This window comes from Acanthisitta chloris, unplaced genomic scaffold (genome assembly GCF_000695815.1).
Source record: "Acanthisitta chloris isolate BGI_N310 unplaced genomic scaffold, ASM69581v1 scaffold25865, whole genome shotgun sequence".
NCBI classification, from domain to species: Eukaryota; Metazoa; Chordata; class Aves; order Passeriformes; family Acanthisittidae; genus Acanthisitta; species Acanthisitta chloris.
In genome coordinates, this window is record NW_008675824.1 from 345 (window position 1) to 22,748 (window position 22,404).

Below are 22,404 nucleotides of genomic sequence, written 5' to 3' on the forward strand. Positions count from 1 at the left end.
GCTCTGCCAGGGGAGGGTTAGGTTGGAGATTAGGAAGAGATTTTTTCCAGAGAGAGTGCTCAGGCATTGGAATGTGCTGCCCAGGGAGGTGGTGGATTCCCCATCCCTGGAGGTTTTCAAGCTGAGACTGGATGTGGCACTTAGTGCCATGGGCTAGTAACCAGTGTAGGGTTGGACTCGATGATCTTGGAGGTCTTTTCCAACACAGATGATTCTGTTACTCTCTCTATATATCCATAGGAACATAGTACCTTCCACACACTTCCCAGCATGCTTACTGATTATTCATTCTTACTGACTGATTATTTAATAATAAATAAATGCCAGTGTTTAGTCAGTATGACTAGAGTGAGGTGCTCCCACTTGAAACAATAGTGACAAGTTTTTGTGTCTATTCAGCCCATGCTTCTTCTAGGGAAAAGAGTTAGTTCTTTTGTAAAGGTCAGGTCATATTGTACACAGACTGCAATCACTCTTTACGAAAAGAAGTTTCTGTTTTTCAGGAAAAAATAGATATGTCCACATATCCCGTTGAGAGCATCAGAAACTTCAGTATTATTGCACACGTGGATCATGGCAAAAGCACACTAGCAGACAGATTGCTGGAGATTACAGGTAAATGTTCTCATTTTATACTGCCTCTTCTTGATGTGTTAGTTTCTGTAGCTTTGATTATCACGAAGGTTTTTGATATCTTTGCTCTTCTTGTGCCAGGTTGCTTGTGCTTTTGTGCTGCCAGTTGTGTAGTGTTACAGATACAGTGGACTTTGTGATTGAGATCTGCCTGCACATAGTGGGAGGGAATTGTTTTTCACACAAGGAAGTACATAGTTTGGAAAGAGGCTGAAAAGGAGCATACTTCCTCAGTCGAGATGTTACTGCTGTCATTCTGACCAGTTGTTCATTAGATCAGTACATAGCAAGTTTTTGATGTTTACTGCCAGTGCTTGGGGTGGACAGAAAGATTGGGATTGCCATGACCTAGGAATTCTGGACAGAGTAGTTTTCAACCATGTTATTGAAACAGCAAGGAACTTCAGCTGCTTGTACTTAGATGAAGGTAATGGTATGTCCTGTTCTGAGCAAACTATTCACAACTGCCTTTCATGGTGCTGGAGCTCACTAGTACTGCAGCTGGTATGATGCTGCATTGTAAGGTTTAGAAATGTACAGCCTTATGTTGATTTAGATTCAGTGTGTGCAATCCTGCCAGTAATTAAGTGTAAATTCCAGGGATTCTCAGCTGCTATATAGACTTGCTTTTTCCTTTTTTACCCCTTTTTTAAGGAAATGTGAGGAACAGAAGTGCTAAGGAATCTTCATAATCATAAGGAACTCTGAAAATGGCCTTTCCTTGGAACCCTTAGAGGTTCTGTAGGATAGGACATAAAGCAATTGCTCTATCTCCCAAGAGGAGATTAATTTCAGAGCAGAGCTTAAATTAACTCTGCAGAAATGCTTTTTAAAAGAGTCTTGCTTTTCTTATTTAAGGCCTAAAGAAAGCAAAACCTGAAAGAGAAGCTTTTGATCGAAGTTATTTTTCTGTAATTGCCTCCCATGTATCACTATGAGCATTTTCACCTGATGCCTGTGATAGAATGGAATTTTGAGTTCGGGTGTGTCAATGTCTTTGATAATGCTCTTCTTGCACTTGAGTTTGGTTCTAGTTGGAGCTGTGGGCCCTGGAGCTATTCTCCAGTGATAAGGAGATGAAGTTTAAATATCAAAATGATTTAGCTCTGAATGGAATTTTTGCTGCTTCTTAATCTCTGATTATGTTTTGTGTCTTGCTTATTTAGGACAGTATTTTGCATAACTTTATATGTAAAATTTGAAGCATAGTTTTATTTCTGAATGAAAGTTCAAGTTTTGCTTAATCACATTTTTTTAATTGCAGGAGCAATTTCTAAAACTGGGCGTAATAAACAAGTGCTGGATAAACTGCAAGTGGAACGTGAAAGAGGAATTACAGTTAAAGCACAGTCTGCATCTCTCTTTTACCATCATGAAGGCATAAACTACCTCTTAAATCTTATTGACACACCAGTAAGTGAAGTATAAACAGTATTGAAATCACAGAAAGCTAAATGCCTTTATATTTAAAAGTAGGAGATTTCTGACTTCTTGTGTTTATTCAGTTTCTTTTTTTTGGTAACAGTTGTGAACACATGTGTAAATTAAAGCAATGCAATACAGAAATCTTTGCAAGAGACTCTGGAAATACCTGAAATTGTAAACATTTGTTTTTTCCACAGGGCCATGTGGATTTCAGCTATGAAGTGTCACGGTCACTCTCTGCCTGTCAAGGTGTCATACTTGTAGTGGATGCAAATGAGGTGGAGTTCTTAACTCTTAGTTTCATCCCCATATAAGTAATCTTCCACTTGATCTAATGTGAACAAAGCAAAGACAACAAATAGTTTCTTATTCCTCCCTTCCCTTGCCCCCATCCCTGCTTCTGCCCTCTCTGGTCCAGCTGTGGTATTAGTCTTTATGCTCTCATTCATTAGCATCTCTCTCTCTCTTTGTTTTCCCTTGTCTGGTACTTGGATCTGGAAGGCAGTCTTTCTTTTCTTTAATCAGAACTGTTGTTTTGCTACCCTCTTGAAAGAAATGTGAGGTACAAATGTTATAATTTGTTTTCTTTTATGAAAGCAACTGTACTGGTAGTTGAAGGTGTGTTTCTGCCCTGTGGAGTAACTACAGTCTTACCACCCTGATAAACTTTCCTTTTTCTTTGTCAAAGTCCATTGGAAATAGTTTGTTGAGAACAAAAAAAATTGTGTTCTTTAAGGTGCCCTTATTTCTGAATAGCCAAGATCATAACATACACAAAAATATGTACTTGGTGCACAAGGAATGCATAGTATTGTGTTATCTATAAATAATTCCATGAAAGTGGTCACACACAGAGGAGTATTAGTTTGTCTACTTAACATTCAGGAATTTTGTTTTCTTTCTCAGCAATTGTATGTAATCAATCAGCTTCTACTTATTGTCCATCTTCTGAATGAAGGAGTGGATAGAATAGCAGAGTAATCATAAATTGTATAGTGTGCCTAAAAAACCCACACTAAAACTCAGGAAGTTTCCATGTTAAAATTTTTTTATAATGCTTATTTTCTAGGGTATTCAGGCTCAGACAGTAGCAAACTTCTACCTTGCTTTTGAAGCACAGCTTGCAATAATTCCTGTTATAAACAAGGTAATAAAGGTTTTGGAGTTTCCTATTAAATAGTTGGGTTGTTAAATGTGTAGAAGACTGATAAGAAATGTATCTTCAAATAGAAGTATATACAAAAAAAATCATTATTTTTATATATAATATTACTGGAATGTAATAAGAATTTTCTGTGTTTGCTGTTTGTTTAAAATTTTGCAGTAACTTCTGGGAAGTTAAGTTTTAATTTCATAAAATACATGCAGGTATTTAAAAAACATGTCAGTAAAGAACATGGCTTAGTGGTGGACCTTGCAGTGCAGTTGGACCTGATGTTAAAAGTCTGTTGATACTGAGATTACATGAGTAGCAGCTCAATATTTAAAAAGTATAGTCTTAGTTTTAAGGGAAATGCAAGTGTTATGGGTTTTTTTTGCAATTTTCAGGGCTGTATTGTTGGAATCACAAGGTTAGTTACTGCTCAGCTTGTTACTTGCTTTTTGTAGATGTATATTGTACTTAATGTTTGATCCTGTTTATACAGGATGTACTTAATGATTTCAAATTCCTTTGTAAAATAAAGTTTTTTACCAACTCTTGGACAAAGGTGTTTTCCCTAATGAATGAAACAAGGCAAAAATAGTCTAGTTACAGAGTAGATCCTTGCTCAAGTCAAGCAAGAAAGACTTTCTAAAATGATTCCTGATCTTTTCCTGAAGACATCCAGGGTTTGCTCATAAATACATAAAGGTTCCTTGTTGTGCTTTTGCAGACTACAGGGCTGGATCATGTGGAAGATGTGATTGCTTGTATATTTAGCAGTTTGTTTTTCAGATTGACCTGAAGAATGCAGACCCAGAAAGAGTTGAAAAACAAATTGAGAAGCTGTTTGATATCCCTACAGATGAATGTTTAAGGGTATGAGCTCTAAGTTTTATTACATGGCTCATAGTATAACTACATCTGCTTTGTAGCTAATGAAAGACATGTGCATATATTAAATTGAGGGTGTGGCATTTGTCTGCCTGTCTTTGTCAGACAGTTGAATTTCTTAAAAATTTGTCTCCTGGAAAAGAAGAGTGGAGAAAATATAGTTAAAAATTCTGCTGAATAGCGTCAGAGATTTTAAATTATTTCTCACTGTCAGTCCAGAAATTGTTTTCTTTCTAGCATAACAGTAATTGCCATTCACAGGAGAAAAAAGTTTATAGTCAAAGGAGAATAGTTTATAGTCAAAGAAACATTTCATAGCAGTAGCATTCTGAAGTATCTTTCTGGGTGCTTTTATGGGTAATATTGTCTATGGCCATCAAAACTGTCTTAGTAAATGTGATACTATTTAATACATATTGAATGAGTGTAAGACTTGTCTTATAAAATTGCTGTTGAACTTGTTTTAGATTTCTGCTAAACAAGGAACAAATGTTGAAAAAGTTCTTCAAAAGGTCATTGAGAAGATCCCACCGTAAGTGTGTATTTATTTATGTATCTAACTAACCTTTTCAGGCTAATTAGGAAACAATGAGTTGCATTCATATGGTATTGTCAGTAGTTTTACACTTAATATGCATCTGATTTAAAGAAAATACTTTATAGGGAGATGTGGGAGAAATCCAGTGTTTGAGCTGGTTAAAGTCAGTTTCAAATTTCAGATTGCAAAAAATGACATTTCCGATTTGAGATGTCTTTTAAAAAATGAATGTGAAGATCAGCAGAGGAGAAGAATTAAGTAGGAAAGGAAATACAGTCGGAAATGAAAGATGAGAGATGAGCCACTAAAGCTGATACTTTTATGATTTTTAAAATCTTATCCATGAAACTCAGTGTTTGCAGATATGTGCTGTGACTACTTTTGAACATTGCATTGTTAAGGTATTTAACAATGCAATGGTTAAAGGTAGAAGATAAAGGTATTTAAAATCTGCTATGTTAAGAGCTTCATATCTTGAACCCAACCTTTAAAATGGATTTCTGTCTAAAAAACTGATGACAAAACGGGTAAATTACGATTCAGTTTCAGTCAGCATACTGCTTTTCATTCTTTTTTTCCTACTATTAGCTAATTGTAATCTTCATATTAGTTAATCATCATAGTTTAAAGAAAGAACAATGAAAATTCAGCATCAGGTTTCTGTGAAAGGTGGTGATTCCTTGCACCTGGGAAAACATAATTCAGGGATGCAGCACAGGGTGGGATCTGCCTGGCTGGGGAGTAGCTCTGTGGAAAGAGACACAGGTGTCCTTGTGGATAACAGCATCAATATGAGTGTGCTGCTGCAGCAGGGAAAGCCAACAGGATGCTGGGTTGTGTCAAGGACATCAGCAGCAGATAAAGAGGTCATTATCCCACTCTGCTCAGTGCTTGTCAGGCCACACCTGGATATTGTGTTCAGTTTTGGTCCCCACTATGCAAAAAAGGTCTGAACAGGCTGTAGAGGCCACAAAGATGATCAGAGGACTGGGCAGCCTGCCCTGTCAGAAAAGTCTAAGAGAACTGGGCTTGTTCAGCCTTGAAAAAAGAAGTCTTAGTGGAGACCTTATTACCATGGTCTTATCTTTAAAGGGTGGCTACAAAGGAGATGGAGACTCTGTTTTTACTAGTAGTCACATGGAAAAGATGAGGGATAAATGGTACAAATGAGTCTTGGGGTGATTCCAGTTGGACACAAGAGGAAGAGTTTTCACAGTGAGAACAATGAGCCACTGGCAAAACCTCCCCAGGAAAGTGTTGGATTCCCCAACACTGGACACTCAGAATTTGTTCTGGACAGTGTGCTGGGCCATCTTGTTTAGACTGTGCTTTTGCCAAGAAAGGTTGGACCAGGTGATCCTTGGAGATCCCTTCCAACATGGTATACTATGATTCTGTGGAAGTTCTTAGGCTGGGTGTGCTTGAATTGAATGAAAACACAATGCATAATATATTGGTTTCCTTGGTTTTGGGGTTTTTTTTGTGACAGACCCCAATGTAATACTGCAGATCCCTTGAAAGCCTTAGTGTTTGACTCCAGCTTTGACCACTACCGGGGTGTCGTGGCCAACGTTGCCCTCTTTGGTGGGGAGATTCAAAAAGGGCATAAAATCATGTCTGCACACACAAAGAAAAGATACGAAGTTCATGAAGTTGGAATTCTGACTCCAGATGAACAGCCAACACATAAGCTGTAAGTAAAAATTTCTTAGAGTGGAACAAATCTTAATTTGGTGTAGGCTACAAAATTCTGCATTTCAATTTGTTTTTTGCTTTTGCGTGATAAAAGCTGGGAGATCTCTAGGTTTTTTGTTCTTTGATGGTTTTGGGGTTTTTATAATTGTTATTTGTAATTTAATGCTCAATCTTTTTCATTTTGGGCGTGCTGAGGCAGAAGGTTTTGGGGACTGCTTTTTGGGCAATAGTGGGGGAGGAAGCCATGAGTACATGGAACATCTGGACAGCTATTTTTTTAAAGCTAGTGTTTGGTATTCTTATGCAGTTATCCAATTTGTTTCTAGGGACTGCCTTGCTTGAGAGTGGAAGAGAATGGGGCTTCATCTTAGTTCTTGCTGTGGCATATTTTGAGGGTGGAAAACTTAAAATCCGTGAATACAACAGCTTCCAGAAACTGGCTTCTTGTGGCAGCAGTGGGGAGAAAATCAGGCACTTAGACAAAGTTTTACCAGTTTGCATCCAAGCATGTGTTAATGACTATTGAGGGCTTCTCTGAGACTGTATTACTGGGTCTGGTGGGTTGAACCCAGCCAGCAGCTAAGCACCCAACCAGCCCTTTGCTCACTCCCCCAACTCTAGCAGGATGGGGGAGAGAACTGGAGGAGGAAAAGTGAGGAGGAACTCATAGATTGAGATAAAGACAGTTTAGTAAGTGAAGGAGAAAGAAAATAAATGAATACAAGTGATGCCAAGAAAATCAATTGCTCACCACCTCCCCCAGGCAGACTGGTGCCCTGCTGGTCTGTAAGTAACAGCCACGTTGGAAAGACTACACTTCTTTTTTTATTGCCAAGCGTGGCATTACATGGCATGGAATATCCTTTTGGCCAGTTTGGGTCTGCTGTCCTGGCTGTCTCACCTCCCTGTCTCTTGCCTACCCCCAGCCTGTTTGCCTGGGGAAGAGTGGAGTGAGAATCAGAGAGAACCTTCGTGCTGTGCAAGTATTATTCAGCAATAGCTAAAACACTGTTTAGTCACAAATCCAAAACACAGCAGCATGCTGCTTTTTGAAGAAGCCAAAATGAATATGGGCTTTTAGGGGGATGATTTATTTCAATTTCTGGCTGGGCTAAATCAAGTAGGAAAATAGTGGAAATACTTCTGATGCCAAGAAGCATGTCCATATAACAACAATTTTATTTAGCTATGCAGGACAGGTGGGCTACCTGATTGCTGGAATGAAAGAAGTAACAGAAGCCCAAATAGGAGACACACTGTTCTGGTATAAACAGCCAGTGGAGCCTTTGCCTGGGTTTAAGTCAGCAAAGCCAATGGTTTTTGCAGGTGAGGAGTAAACCAATATAAAGTGAAATTACTTTTTCCAGTAGCAAGAGTAAGGGAGTTGCTAGAGCTTCTAAAAGAATGCATGTGTGTATATTAAGAGTTGTGAGGGTTAGAATTTTAGCAGAGAGGTGTCATTTGTGTAGCTTTTGTATAATTTTCTCTGTGACTTAACAGACAGGGTAGTTGCTGATTGGTTCTATATGAATACAAGACCAACATGTATTTTTGGCCATGATAATTGTTTCTCATGTCAGTAAGCTCTTAATAGCTGAAAAAGAAGGGTCGAGACTTTGGGGAAAAAAAAAAAAGTACTTTTTTTGGAATTTGCCTTGATAATCAGATTTCTATAATTATTGTTGGGTTTTTTCTTTTAAAACTTAGCAGCTGTTTTGTTGTTGCTAAAGATAGTAAACTGCCAGAGCTAATACTCAGAATGATTCTGTAAAATATTTGACTTTTTAAGCTTGAGTAGTTCAGTTAAGCTGTTACCACCAGCTTCAGTAACTACTACAAATGCTACAGAAGGTGGTTTAGAACGAAAAGTTCTGTAAATCATTTTCTATACTTGTTGTCAAGCAGTGTGTAAAAACTCACTTGAACTGTCTCATGGAGATTAGGCAGTCTGTCAGTGAATGTTGAGAAGTGTAATTTAGGAAATAATGTTTTTGTGTTTGTGTGTTGCTTCTTGGTGTAATCTACATTTTTTGAACATACAGTGATGTGGCAAGTGATAAAGTAGAATGTATTTTGGGCAATAGTTATACTAACAGCTGTTTTTATTAATTTCAGAAAAAATGCAGAAACATTTGCAGCTTTGAAATGACACTTTTTCGTTTCTGTTCAATCTTCCCTTTGAAAGAGCATCTCTATGAAATCTGTCTTGTTACCCATTTATGCTTAAACTGTGTTTACACTGCAGCCCTGCAGATCAATGCTTATATTCAATTGTGAATCTTCCACAACAGTGAAGGATTAGATCAGTACAGTCATTTTACCATTATGGTTTAAATGTTAATTCTTAGGTAATCTAAAACTCTGTTTTGACTAAAAAGAATCCTTATATTTCACATTTAAGAGGAGTTGGGACAGAAAGTGAGCTGTTTCTGATTTTATTAGTGCCTTCACTGTAAGAGGCATATTTTGTACAGAGTACATAGAGCTCTCCCTTACATCACTTGTATCTGATATATTTTGACAGGAATGTATCCTATAGATCAAACAGAATATAATAATCTCAAGAGTGCTTTGGAAAGACTGACACTGAATGACTCCAGTGTAACTGTTCATCGTGACAGTAGCCTTGCCCTAGGAGCTGGATGGAGGTGAGGCTTTTGTACTGCTTTCACTCTTGGAACTGTCCAGAAATTAAGAATGCAAGTTTTAAATCAACTGAAGGCAGAATTAAAATTAATTTAAAATTGGGAGCTTTAAATCAGATTTGATTTTCTTACATTCTCTGTTTGCAGAGTGTGGAATTAGTTGTGATTTGATAGTTTTTGTTCTCCAAGACTCATATTATTGGTCCTTTGGAAGTTGTTTGCTCTGCCTGTTATTGCCAGACTAGCAGTATAAACATGCTAGAGGCTGAAAAAGAAATTTCAGGGGATATATAAATACTTTTACCAGCAGAGTATTTATTTTCCAGGTTGGGTTTCCTTGGTCTTCTACATATGGAAGTTTTTAATCAGCGTTTGGAGCAAGAGTATAACATGTCAGTTATTTTGACTGCACCTACAGTTCCATATAAAGCTGTTCTTTCCTCAGCAAAGTTAATAAAGGTATGTTAAATTTATTACAAATTTATGTGAAAAGCATCTTAAAAGCCTCCCATAATAAACATGTACAGTCTCTTTTTAAATGAAGGGTAGTACTGTATTTTATAGTAAAGATTACAAACACTAGTATTTAACATCTTTCTTAAAGGATGTTAAGTATTATTTCCACTTCAAGCACTCTTTTATGTCTTACACTTGCCCTTGAGAATGGAATATAGGACACATACCTTGCTGTATTCTTTGAAGTGCATACTGACTGGAATGCATTAAAAGGAGGTGAAATAATCTTCCAGGCTTTATCAGTCAGAAAACATGATGCTTTTAGGAATAGCTTGTTATGCCACTGTAGAGTGGCAGGGGCTGGTGAAAAGAAGTGAGGTTTTTTTTATCACAGTGAAACAGGCACATGCAAACTTCACTGAACTGGGTGCAAATAAAATTACTGTGTTTGTGTTTGAGAGAGAGTAAGAGGTGGATTTAGGACCACCTGCCATAGATGCTGATCAGGGACTTGTGTATGTGATGTAGAAACATGTTTTAAAACTCTGCTTGTTTTAAACTTGGGTTGCATAATGCACAAATGTTTTCAGACAATTTTTAGCACTTTTTCAATGCTGTATTTGTCTCCTTTGCTATTCAGTCTACTTGCTATCTGATTTATTCCTTTGTTTCCAGGAGTATGGAAAAGAAGAGATTACTATTATCAACCCTGCTCAGTTTCCTGATAAACTTTCAGTGTCAGAATATTTGGAGCCAACTGTTCTTGGTACTATTGTAACACCTCATGAATATATTGGGAGAATAATTACTTTGTGTCAGGTTGGTACATAGTTATAGTTTTGTCATTTGCATTTTTAGGCTCTTCACCTCAGACTTTTAAGTGAACTATACCAATTTTGATTTGTCTAGGATCGTAGGGCAGTCCAGAAGGATATGTTGTACATTGATGAAAACAGGGTTATGCTGAAATACCTCTTTCCACTGAATGAAATCGTGGTGGATTTTTATGATGCTCTGAAGTCTCTGTCTTCTGGCTATGCAAGGTAAACTCCCTCCCCTGTTCCCCCTTCACATTGCACCCCTGCACCCTGACATGGAGCATGGTGACAAAAGAGGAACAGCTATGTAAGGTTCATGATGGTGCTACAAACCTAGTCTCTCTTCACCCTCAACGGATTAATTCACTGCAAAAATGGATGGGAGTAAGTCTGAAAAACATTAAAAGTGCCTCACTATCAAATAGTAATAGTCCTTGGTGACATGTTTTTCAAGTGCTCCCTCTGGAGAAGTACTGGCTCATCTATAATGAGTAAGACTCAGATGGTCCTTACTTGTCTGAAGTGACAGTGGGCATTTTCATCTAGCTGCCCACCTACAGAAACCCAGCCTGTTTATCAAAAAGCTATCTTGTTAGCAGAATTATGCTCTCAGTAACCATACTCCTGTTCCATAAATCTGTTCACACAGCTGTGGTTTATTAAACCAGCTAAAATAGAAGTACTTCGAAATAAGGGATTTTTTCCCCTCTGTTCTGGTATTTCATATTTGACCAAAATAATGGTATTGATGATCTTCCATATTTATATTTACACACAAGATCTCATCTATCTAATGTCTATCCATCCATCCATCCCGATATCTTGCATACATTAGCTCTGCATCTCTTGCAGTTTAAGAATTTTTGCTAACTGACACACAGACAGCAAGGCCCATACCTACCAAAGGAGAAATATGGTTTGGAAATTAAGAGGGAAACTTAGTTGTCAGAGAGAATGATAATAGGGGTCATATAAAAAGTCTGTCAAATAAGGATGAAAAGAAAATAATCCAGGGTTAGTGTTTGATTTCTGTGACATCCAGGACATTGACTGTTCAAAAGTTGTGTTGGAGGGTTCTGTTTCCTGGAGCTTGAAGGAACCTCCAGCTGATAGAAAATAAGTGTTTGAATAAACTCTTTAAGAGATTGCATTAAGCATGTAGATTTCTGATTGATTTACCTTGCTCAGTAGTTTGGAAAGACATCCCAGAAGTTAGGATGACATGGGGAGGTTTATATGCAGTGCATTTCTAGGCTGGTCTTGCCTTAGGGAGACATACTAAAATAATATAATAAAGTTTACTCCCATTTTATTAAAAAGTTCAAGTGTTTAATTAAGAAATGTGTCCATAATTTAAAATCTATGAATCAGAGAATGCAGAATATAATTTTCACAATATCATCCCTAACTTTTGAACTGACTTTTTTCTAGTTTTGATTATGAAGATGCAGGATACCAAGCAGCAGACCTAATCAAAATGGATATTCTTCTAAATGGAAATCCAGTTGAAGAACTGGCAACTATCATACACAAGTAGGTTGACTGGATTCCTTGTTCCAAAGGAATAAGCCTTCCTATTCAAATTTCATTTGAAACTGTGACAGTATTCAAAATGTCTTCAGTGTGATGGATAATTATGGTGTTTATTATAAATATTTTAAATCTATTTTAAGACCTGCTGCTAATACAACCTTAGCACCTGTTAGTATGAAACAGGTGCCATAAAGAGACCACTTATTAGATGTAAAATTACATTTTGGGTTAAAAAGAGGAAAATACTAAAATCCTTTTTATCAAACCGTTAGGTCTGTGGATGTATTTTTGGTGTTGCATTACTCTTTCTGAAAACACTGGTGACTTTCTTTTTCAGTGATAAGGCATATGCTACTGGTAAAGTCCTGTGTGAACGTTTAAAGGAGGCTATACCCAGACAGTTGTTTGAAATAGCCATCCAGGCTGCAATTGGCAAGAAAATCATTGCAAGAGAAACGTAAGTTAAGCCCTTCTGTTCCCTTTTTTTTTTCCCCCTTTCATATTTTAAGCTATGTAAAATACAGGCTTTTAATATCTTATCTAGTATTATACATTAAAGCAATTTTACTGTAAAATTGTATTTTCCTTTTATATCCTGCCAGTCATCTTGGGAAGGACAAAAAACACACACATTTAAGCTGTGACTATGACTAAAGACTTTCAATTAGATTTATAGAAAGAAATTGTATTTTTATTTTAAATTGCTTGTGGTCAGCATTGCACTTACTGGGTAAAGTACAGCTTGTAACACCCATGTGTCTACTTCCTTTTTGGCACTTGAAAAAGTTACTTGCTACTGAAAAAAAAATGTAGCTAGTTCTGGAATCGTTTAGTCTCTGGGAGAGTCAGCAAAAAAAGGACTGAAGTGTGCTATTGCAAAGGAAATACGTGTCAAGCTGAACACACAACTTTTTTTTCAGCAGCACTAACTTTAGAGCAAACCATTTCCTTGATGTGAGTTTCTCATCCCATTTTTCTGTTGCTGTTTACATAGGATTGAAAGTGTGGTGAAATAATTAAAAGTAGGAATTCAGACAGAGGTGCTGTAAGAATTTGTGTGTACATCTATATCCACATGGATGTGCCACTTCCTGTGAATCATAGCAGAAATCCTAGATAAAAAGGCAAGATCCTACTTTTTATGTACATATTATACACCCTAAGGGATATTTCTAGAATTGAGAACTGTGAATTACATCCTCTGGTAAAAACTTTGTCTTTTGTATACAAAATGTGAAAATGTTGTGATTCCAATCCTTCTTAAAAAACTAGTAGAAAAACAACAATGAGCATTTTGACAGCTCAGTATTTAGCTTCACATATATAGATGTTCTAATGTATTTAAAGTATATATGTTATTTTACAGGCTGAAACCTTACAGAAAAAATGTTGTGGCCAAATGTGTAAGTATTTTTTTCCTCTTCTTTTTTTTTTTTTATGTTTCTGATCTTTGTATACATAAGAATCCTGCTAAGGTGATAGGCCTAGCTTTTCCTAGAAACTCAGCAAAGACATCTTCTGCTTGTGCTCGTCAGTGGAATTTTAACAGATACTTTAAAGCTTTCACTCTAAAATTCAACTGCTGCAGCTTGCAGTAAGAGTGAATCAGAAAAAGCAATGGCTTTTTCAAAGTTACACGCTTAAACTCAACAGCATGTCTGAGTTCACTCCTGTTCCCTCACCATCTTCTAGCAGTTGTAGACATGCAGAGTGTGTGTGTACACATCCTATGTTCCATTAATTGGGGTTTTTTAGGTGACTCAAGAAGGTATAAACAAGCTTATTTAGAGACTTGATTGTGGTTAGACTTTTACTTAGGTAACACATTGTGATAAGGCCTTAAATATGTAATAGCTGAGTATTGCCAAGACTCAACGAAGCTATATTTAAAAATGTGATGCCTCTTGCATTTAGCTCTCTGAGGCAAACATGCTGGAAAAGATTAAACAAGTGTCCCTTTCTTACAGCTGTCACAGAATTCTTCTTATATATATTAAACCAGCCTTTCTGACTATTCTTGAGCCCCTGAGTTTAGTGTTTGTGGTTGCATTTAAGGTTACTAAAATATTTTTCCTTCTCACAGTATGGTGGAGACATTACAAGAAGAATGAAGCTTTTAAAGAGGCAGGCAGAAGGCAAGAGGTTGATGAGAAAAATTGGCAATGTGGATGTACCAAGAGATGCCTTTATACGTGTTTTAAAGAGAGGACCTGACAAATAGAGACTCAGCTGATCATTCTCTCAACCTCCTGCAGAGGCATAACGAGCTACTGTGTGATGTATCACTGTGGAGGGAACAGACTTGACTTTAAATGGTGTAAATTAAATATATGTGGGAGGATGAATTGAAAGGACTGCACAATTAAAGTGTACAGATCCTTGTAGGCTAATATGAAATTAAAGTTATTTGACTTGACTGAATCCAAAAGTTTTCATTGTATTGTTTTTCATTGTATTTCACTGTTTTCATACTTTTAAAAAGTAACACGATTATATTTTATTTTTGCATTGCAAGTCTTTGTGTGACAGAGCAGGAGCCATATGGCAAAAAGCTTATAAAAATTGAAAGGTATGTATAGACAATGCTGTGTTGGTTTGGTTTTTCTTCTTTTAAAGTTTGAACTGTTTCCACAAAAATATAAAGCTGCTTCCTGCTTTACTTGTCAAAGGGTTGCTGCTGTCAGGAAATCATCATGATGCTGGGAAATCACATAAAAAAAAAACCAACAAATTTTTTTTTAATGCACCACACTGTTTAAAATAAGTGTTTAAGTTTACCATTAGTAGATCTAGCTATGCTCATCTCCAGAGAAATTGTAAGTTTTTGTCTAGACAGACTCTTCCATGCTTTTGTAATTTCACAGAATCATAAAGGGCCCAGGTTTGAGGGGATCTTAAAAGCCCATCTGGTCCAACCCTTTAGGAGAAAAGTTAGACTTGATGAGACTCTATCACAGCCCTGGGGAGCTAATGTGATTTGTGATAAAGGCTACCTCCCTGTCCTCTAGGTGAAAAGTTAAACTATTCAACTTCCACTTTGTTGCACTTTATCTCAGTATTTTGCACCAGGACATGATCCCACTGCTCCCTCCTCCCCACAGAAAGTCTAAATCAGTAAATCCTTCTTAATTTTCCTCCTTTGGTGCCTAATTTCTCCCTGAAATCCTGAAGTATTTACTGATCACAAGTTATACTAGAAATGAAACAATTTTGAAATTAGAGATTTATATTTTAAGTTTTACTTATATTCAAAGTAGGAAATAACATTCCTTGTAACAGCTCAATGTTTATCATGATACAATGAGAGGTAACTATTGCAAAGTGATTAACAGTTGGCTTTAAATGATCATGTATTAAATTTGCAGACATTATATTCCTGTAAATTAACCTCTTTTCAGGCCCTTAATAGTAACATCAATAATATGATTGAACAGGTACCTCCAGAAAGGAACATTTAGATTCTTCCTTATCTATAAAGCTTGATTACCAAAAATATAAAAATCCTAAAGTAATTTGAAATACATGAGAGGAAAAAGTGCTATGGCAGAAGTTTAATATTTTTATCCATGGAGGAAAGTTATAACTTTCAAGAATTTGGTGCATTTTTAGGCACTGTTTTCGTATTTCCATTTGCCTGAACTATACAGCAGGACTTGAGATGCCCAAAAACTGTTTAAGATAAATTTAAGGCAACCAAGTGCAAAAGCTCAGTGTACATTAGATATATGTAAACAGAACATTTCATAGTAGAAATTGTACAACTATTACAAGTCCATAGTATTGACAAAGGCCAAAACCATTCTGCCTAGAAACACAAATGCAAAATGCAGTTACACTTATCAAGCCAAAAGGTACAAAGTCCTGGAAGTAAAGTATCTTCTCCAACACGAGGCAGATGCTAGAGGAAGTGCTCTGTTCTCCCTTCTGTACATGACATGCAGACTCTCCCAGGTTTGTTCTCTTCCACTTAGTGATGTCCCAGCCCACAGCAGAGCTCCAAGTGTTAAAGCAAAATGCACAACACAGCAAACAGATGGAATGTGGATGTACAGATATTGGACCTTTAAAAAATACAGTACCTAGGATTCCCCACTTTAAACGGTTTTCAGCATATTGCATAGCAGTGAACTCATCTGCTACCTAAAACAGTTGCTGCTGACCCACATGGAGTTCCTCTTCAATTCTTCTTTCAGTTTTCTTTCATACTGTACAGTGGGTCCACAAGCTTATTGTGCACATGCATTAAACCTTGGGGGGAAAGCAACAATGCCAGCTTTACATTAGTTATACTTTCTCAACATGTCCTTCTCTAGCCACATTTTTATTTGGAGTTTGCTTCAAAGTATTCATTTCAAACAGTTCACTGAAGAGAACAACACTGGCTACTGGAAGCAGTTTAAAATCAGAAATAGCAGATATATTCCTCTGTCATTTGCACACTAATGACATCTTCACATCTCTCTGAGCAGGGATCAGAGAGTTCCCTGGTAACAGAGCCAAAGAGCAGATCTGGGACACTTCCAAATGAACTGAATACATCTTCTGTATTAAAAACTGCTTAACAGCAACACATTTCCCTCACACCACTATTTGTCATAAAAATCCTATGTGCATATAGTGACACTTTTACAGCTTCAATTCCTGAATTGCAATGTTCCAGCATTGTCCTATTACTGTTTTGTAATTAATAGTGTACCTGTGGATCTAGACAGGCAAAAGCAAACTAAAACTATCCAGACTGTTAAAGCAGATGCAGAATTTTAGTAGTTCAACTCTTTCCTGTTGTAGCTGGGCTTTTTGTCACATACATCTGTAGCTATGATTAGGGGGGTCTTATTTTTCCCCCTAATCAGCTATTTAATTCTGGAAAATGCTGAAGAGCAATGAACAAAAAATAGGTGTCTCTCTTCACTTTGTCAGAACTTAGTAAAAATGTTACCTACATCTAGGTGTGTATGACATTGGGTCACTGGCAGGTTTTTTACCTCATTTCACCTTAAGGGCTAATTACAGTAATTGCTCAGTGTTCACAATCTGCAAAGTAAAAGTCCATTTTAGCATCAAACTCAAGATTAACTTCTATTAAAATATGCAACATTGAAAGTAATTTTCTTAAAAAACATGAAAGACATCTGGCAGTAGTGCATATTCTAGTGATTATGGCAAAGAATATTCAAATTGCCACACTATGCATCTAGTGGCAACCATCATGTCCCTGCAGCAACATGAGATTTGAGTAACAAAACAATCTAATGTCACTACTTACTGCAGGTGACCACAACAGAAAGCATTTCATGCAGCATCTATTAGTAATCATTGTATGATTATTTAATATAAAGTGCAGATGTTAGAGCAAGTCTGTATTTTTCAGTTTAACAGTGAGAAAAATTAAGTCTACATGTGATACAAAATCCATTTGTACTGAAAGAGTAACACTGCACACACTGCTCAAACTAGAAATATGTTTTGAGTTTTAAAGCATTTCCTACCAGTGTTTGTATCTTCTAAAAAGGGGAAGTGAAAAGGAGATAATTACCCACTTCCTAGTCACATGAAAAATGCCTACAAAGTATTGTCTCTGCCATACTTAATGAAGGATATTTCAATCCTGTTAGTGAAATTGTTTCAGGAAAACAGTGAGGAACAAAAGGGTTTTTTTAAAGGTATGCACCAGACTTGATAGATGCCAAAACAGTTATTCCAAAGCAAAGTCCTACTGTAGATTCAAGTATGCTTGGAATAAACAGATATCTACACAGTTTTTAGAGGAGCATGCACAAGTATGGAAAAAACTATCCTGATCTAACTTATCTACAGACAAATAGTAAATGTAAAATTCATTTTCTGTTTCATTCTTCAAGAAAGTTACTTTCCCTTTTACAGTAAGAACATTTAAGTACACTTGATAATTCTAATCTATAATAGGTTTTCAGAAAGTTAGAAAGAAAAATAGAGTAAGTTATTCTATTTACCAACCAGCATGGTACTTGGTTATCAAAAAAAAAAAAAAAAAAAAAAAGGTGCAGTTTCATATAGTACCTTAAGATTTTGTAAGAGGTGAAAAAATCCAGTAAATCACTACCATATTCAGCAGTATTGAGAAGTACCTAGCTTCCCCAAGAAGTCTAACCTGATGATCAAGATTCAGAATTAATTCCAAATTTGACCCAATGGATTTCTCCTCCATCCTATAAGGGGAAAAATCTCACTGATCTGAGAGTAGATAAAATTAAGCAAGTTGAAAGTAAACAATCTTTTTAAGAATTCTATTGCTGTGTATAATAGGGTAACTAAATACAGTGTGACACAATAGCACACACTCATAGACTGTAGCCCTTGATGTTTTAAAAGCAATATTCAGTATCATTCATACCTAGTAATTCTACATTAGGTTTATCTTTCCCAAACAAAGCCTCTGCTTATATGAAATACAGGATAAAGTTTAAAATTTCTCCAAGCAGTTAAGGAAGTTTATCTTTGAAAACAACAATAAGTACTATCTACCAGTGTGATACAGGTAAAGACTAGCCCCCACTCCCTCAGATACATAGCAGATAACAGCATAGTGAAAAAAATCCAAAATTAACAAGCTGGCCACAAGCATATCAGGGTAAAAATCACAGTAATGTTTGAACTGCATTCTAATACACACGTGAGCACTGGTGATATAATGCTCTAAAAATATAATTCCCTAAGTTACAATCTTGATCTCTGATACCTCAGCTACTACAGGTATAATGCTAGTGAGAAAGGCAACTTGTTCACACAACTGCAAGTGCTGTGCTAATGTGGTCAGGAGAAAACTACTTTTCTCAGCTTCTACAGTCTCAGTGAAACAGAATTCAGATTAGGAAATCTCAATGACTATCAAATATCCTGACTTACTTTTAGTTTGCACCAATATACCCTGCTATGAATATGAAAAGCTCAGTAAAAGAGTGCAATGTATTCAAAGTCAGTATAGATTGTGATGCTAATTGCACTGTATGAAAAATGTCCTCAGGTGGCTTCAAAAGTTGTATTACACATTTCTAGCTTACTAGACACCACACTACAGCACATAGAAAAGAAGCATGAAAATATATCAGGATTAATAAATGTACTGAGTTTTCTTTAAGTGAAACTATCCAGGATACATAAGACCTGTGTTCTGCAACACCAGACTGCTGCTGCTGGAAGCTGAAGATTACTATCACTTCAGAATGGAAGTAAAGGAACTATTTTTCCGAAGTAGATTTGTCAGGAATGTAAGTAACACAAGTTATGCCTCCTAGCAATGTTCCATACACAAGAAATAAGTTAACATTTAGTATTTTGAATATATAACATAATACATCAGCTACTGTAAAGTGTTGGAAGGCTCAGACTTAAATCAGCATAATTTGAAATCTATGAGTTTGGGTTTTTTTAAATACATGTAACCTCCAATTCAGTGCTCACCTTTAAAGTACTTCACAGTTTTAACTCTTAGCTCTAAAGTAGCATCTTCATCACACACAAAAATAGTGCGAGGGTGTTGCTGGAAAGCAGACACTGTCCACATATGATTGACTCCTTCTTCAATGGCTTTGTACAGGGCAAAAGCCTTATGTGCACCTGTTATAAGAATCATCACCTGCAAAACAAAGGTCTCTTTACTTTCCATCCCAGTATCAATACCAACGAGTCTTGAAAACAGACATGCAACTAGAACTAAATGAGTTCTTACTTCTCTAGCATCCATCACTGTACCCACACCAACTGTTAGCGCCATAGTTGGTACTTTAGATAAGTCTCCATCAAAGTATTTAGCATTTGCCAAAATGGTGTCCATTGCTAAAGTCTTTAATCTTGTTCTTGAAGACAAACTCGATCCGGGTTCATTGAATGCAATGTGGCCATCTGGACCAATGCCTTTTCAAAGTTAAAAACAGTAAATCATTCCAGACCTGAGAGTCAACAGATATCCTCAAACATCATAAATGAATGAAAAAATTTTAAGACTCGTTCTTTCCTTTTGGTTCCCCCATTTTCAATTAAAAAAAAAACATTCAACACTTAAGTCAGTCATTAGAAACTTGGACACCAACTGTTCTGTTTTGGTATTCACACTGATTCTTTGTAAGTCACAGAACTTTCTTACACTGTAATTGAAAAAAATGGGCTTAGCCAAGTTATGAAAACAGTGATTAAAGAACCAGTGTATATGCTTGAATAGCAGCTAACCATAGAGCATTTCCTCCTACCTCCAACAAACAGATCAATGCCCCCTGCTTCTTCAATTTTCTTTTCAAAGGCATCACACTCCGCCTGTAAGTCTGGAGCATTCCCATCAAGGATATGAGCATTATTTGGATCTATGTCAATGTGCTTAAAGAAGTTATTCCACATATAGGAATGATAGCTCTCTGGATGATTTCTGGGAAGCCCTGAAATCATTTAGAGTGAGGTTAACAAATGCCAAGATTTAACCAAGCAGCCTTAATTCCAGTCTATGTGTAACCGACGTAGGACATGCAAGACAAACCTAACTGAGTCAGCTAAAGCAAGGTTTGAAATTCCATTGAGAAGAAAGGTTTCCTGTTGGCATGCACAAGGTAACAGGTTTACATTCCCTTGACATACACCTTATCACAAAGAGTGTAAAGTCTTCAACACAAAGGCAGTCACAATGTTATGTGGCAATGTCCTTTCCATGGAAGTATTGTGAAGCACTGAATTTAGCCCAGGATCCACCTTTTATTTTCCCATTTTTGTAGATAAAGGAATAGAGAAAAATGCTTAAGATAACCCATGGACAGAAGTCTAGCAGAGTAGTACAAACATACTAGACTGACCTTGTTCTTTGACAAAGTATTTAATACTTTTTACAAGGCACAAGAAGTAACAGTACACTGTATTCTCAAATAATAGAGCATCTTACCTACATACTCATCCATGTTGAAAGTCTTTACATATTTGAATGAGAGATCTCCGTTTTTGTGATATTCAATCAGCTTTTTGTAGCATCCCAAAGGTGTACTCCCTGTCAAATAAAGTTTTTCTGCTGTTCTATCTGCACAACATTTTCAGAGTATTTACATCTCTTCACAGTCACATTTGGTTACAATGCTTTTCAACATAAAAGCAAGCTTATTTCTCATTTAGCATTTCTCAGCTTCTCAGACTATCACAACTTCTCACACAAATCAAATCCATATTTTCAAAGAAACACGTTGCAGTATTACCAAAAATAATGCTGAGGTTCTTTTAAACACTGTATCTGATAGCAATGGTACAAACAATGTTCCAGGTTTAGTTATTTACATAGACTTGGAGTCAAACTTGCCTGTTGGTAGACCAAGAGTGAAATATCTTCCTTGACTTGGCTTGAACTGGATAATACGATTACAGATGTACTTTGCTGCCCATTCACTAGCCTGATCATAATCTTCAAGGATTACTAGCCTCATTATGGCAGTGAAGAGCTGGTATGATAAAACAAACTTAAACCTGGAGAAAATGTCAAAGTTTTAAAAATAAGCACCACATGAATAGTTATACAATTCTTAGATTACAGAGGAGATAAAAAAATAACTTTTCATACCAATGACTTGCATAAGCATACCACAGTCCTGCAGGGCTAGTTCAAGCTGGACAAGAAAAAGAAGAGCTACAGAATCCAAATTATGTATTACAGTCAAAATATTTATTAAAACTCACAGACTAAATTAAAGTAACTTACAGGAAAAAGCTAACATGAAGTGAGAACAATATTGAGGAAATGCTCAGACACCACGATTAACTCCTGTTTCTTGTGACCAGCTGAATGCATACAATTTCAAAAACAAGACCCAGAATAACCCCAAGTTTCCACATTCAGAATACCCAACTGGAAGTAAATAATTAAAACTCCTTTCACTCCCACTCTAGCTCCGTAACAATGCTTCAGTAAGTTTATTAATCTGCAAAAAAAAAAAGCATTAGAGATATCTGAAATGCTTACAGTTCACAAGAAAAAAAATACCTAGGAGATCACATTTTTTCTTTTCAACATAACTTTGGACAGAAGTTGGACAGTCATTCTTTACAGGCTTTATTCTGAGTGCAATTGTTTCAACTTTTAAGATGAATATCTAGAATATAGGCTTGGCTCTTCTAGGTATGTGAGCATCTCCTGCATTGAAGTGAAACTCATGTTTCTGAGTTTCTGTTTAACAGATCCAAGTAACTACCAGGAAGACAAAGGCTCTCTAGCCAGTTTGTGGTGTATGACTCTGCTCTTCCCAGGTCTGGGTGTGCTGAGCATTGCCCAGAGAACAACACTGTCAGACACCTAAGGCCAACTAAGTGCTAAACCACCAGCAGCACATACCACTCCGAGCTGACTTAGAGAGCCCAACTTTAAAACAAACATGATTTCAAGTACATTTCTGCTGAACAGGCTAACATCTGTGTGTCCCACTGCCCTGGGTTACAATGTAGGGGGTAACCAATGGTATATATTCTATTGTGGTCTCCACAAGCTGTTAAAGTGGGTGGGGCAGTGTTCATTATCATCCCTGCTGGCTCCCTCAGGGGCTGTCTCTGTTTAATGGGCTGTCAGGGACCCAGGCATAACCCAGAGAGTTACATCGTCCCACTGGGAGATGCTTCACCCCGGGGGGG

The 22,404-nt window shown here is 36.7% G+C and overlaps 2 protein-coding genes across 5 annotated transcripts; one reads left to right on the top strand and one right to left on the bottom strand.

Annotated features, from left to right (window-relative positions):
• Nucleotides 1-503: 503 nt before the first annotated feature.
• On the top strand, nt 504-13,999 carry GUF1 (GUF1 GTPase homolog (S. cerevisiae)). Its single transcript, XM_009075907.1, has 16 exons — nt 504-615; nt 1,898-2,046; nt 2,256-2,336; nt 3,128-3,205; nt 3,995-4,078; nt 4,561-4,625; nt 6,121-6,324; nt 7,513-7,652; nt 8,851-8,974; nt 9,298-9,430; nt 10,103-10,246; nt 10,337-10,470; nt 11,677-11,778; nt 12,116-12,235; nt 13,145-13,181; nt 13,862-13,999. Exons 1-16 carry the CDS (start codon nt 516-518, stop codon nt 13,997-13,999), a joined length of 1,833 nt encoding a protein of 610 aa, XP_009074155.1. The 5' UTR covers nt 504-515.
• Nucleotides 14,000-15,008: 1,009 nt separating this feature from the next.
• GNPDA2 (glucosamine-6-phosphate deaminase 2) lies at nt 15,009-21,280 on the bottom strand. 4 transcript variants are annotated; one of them, XM_009075909.1, is made up of 6 exons: nt 21,086-21,237; nt 20,681-20,782; nt 20,004-20,186; nt 19,487-19,671; nt 19,219-19,393; nt 15,009-16,026 (listed from the first exon to the last, which is right to left on the bottom strand). In XM_009075909.1, exons 1-6 carry the CDS (start codon nt 21,207-21,209, stop codon nt 15,968-15,970), a joined length of 828 nt encoding a protein of 275 aa, XP_009074157.1. In that variant the 5' UTR covers nt 21,210-21,237; the 3' UTR covers nt 15,009-15,967. The 4 variants fall into 4 exon arrangements, with proteins under 4 accessions (XP_009074157.1, XP_009074159.1, XP_009074160.1 ...); XM_009075911.1 differs by having other exon boundaries at nt 21,177-21,209; XM_009075912.1 differs by having other exon boundaries at nt 15,775-16,026; nt 20,681-20,778; nt 21,082-21,280.
• Nucleotides 21,281-22,404: the final 1,124 nt, after the last annotated feature.

Coding starts and splice junctions, on each gene's coding strand:
- GUF1 (XM_009075907.1), top strand. CDS start 516: ATGTCCACATATCCCGTTGAGAGCATCAGAAACTTCAGTATTATTGCA. Junction 3,206..3,994: donor TAATTCCTGTTATAAACAAG/GTAATAAAGGTT, acceptor TTTGTTTTTCAG/ATTGACCTGAAGAATGCAGA. Junction 6,325..7,512: donor GAACAGCCAACACATAAGCT/GTAAGTAAAAAT, acceptor AATTTTATTTAG/CTATGCAGGACAGGTGGGCT.
- GNPDA2 (XM_009075909.1), bottom strand. CDS start 21,209: ATGAGGCTAGTAATCCTTGAAGATTATGATCAGGCTAGTGAATGGGCA. Junction 20,187..20,680: donor CAACATGGATGAGTATGTAG/GTAAGATGCTCT, acceptor AAATGATTTCAG/GGCTTCCCAGAAATCATCCA. Junction 16,027..19,218: donor AACTGTGAAGTACTTTAAAG/GTGAGCACTGAA, acceptor TTTCCCCCCAAG/GTTTAATGCATGTGCACAAT.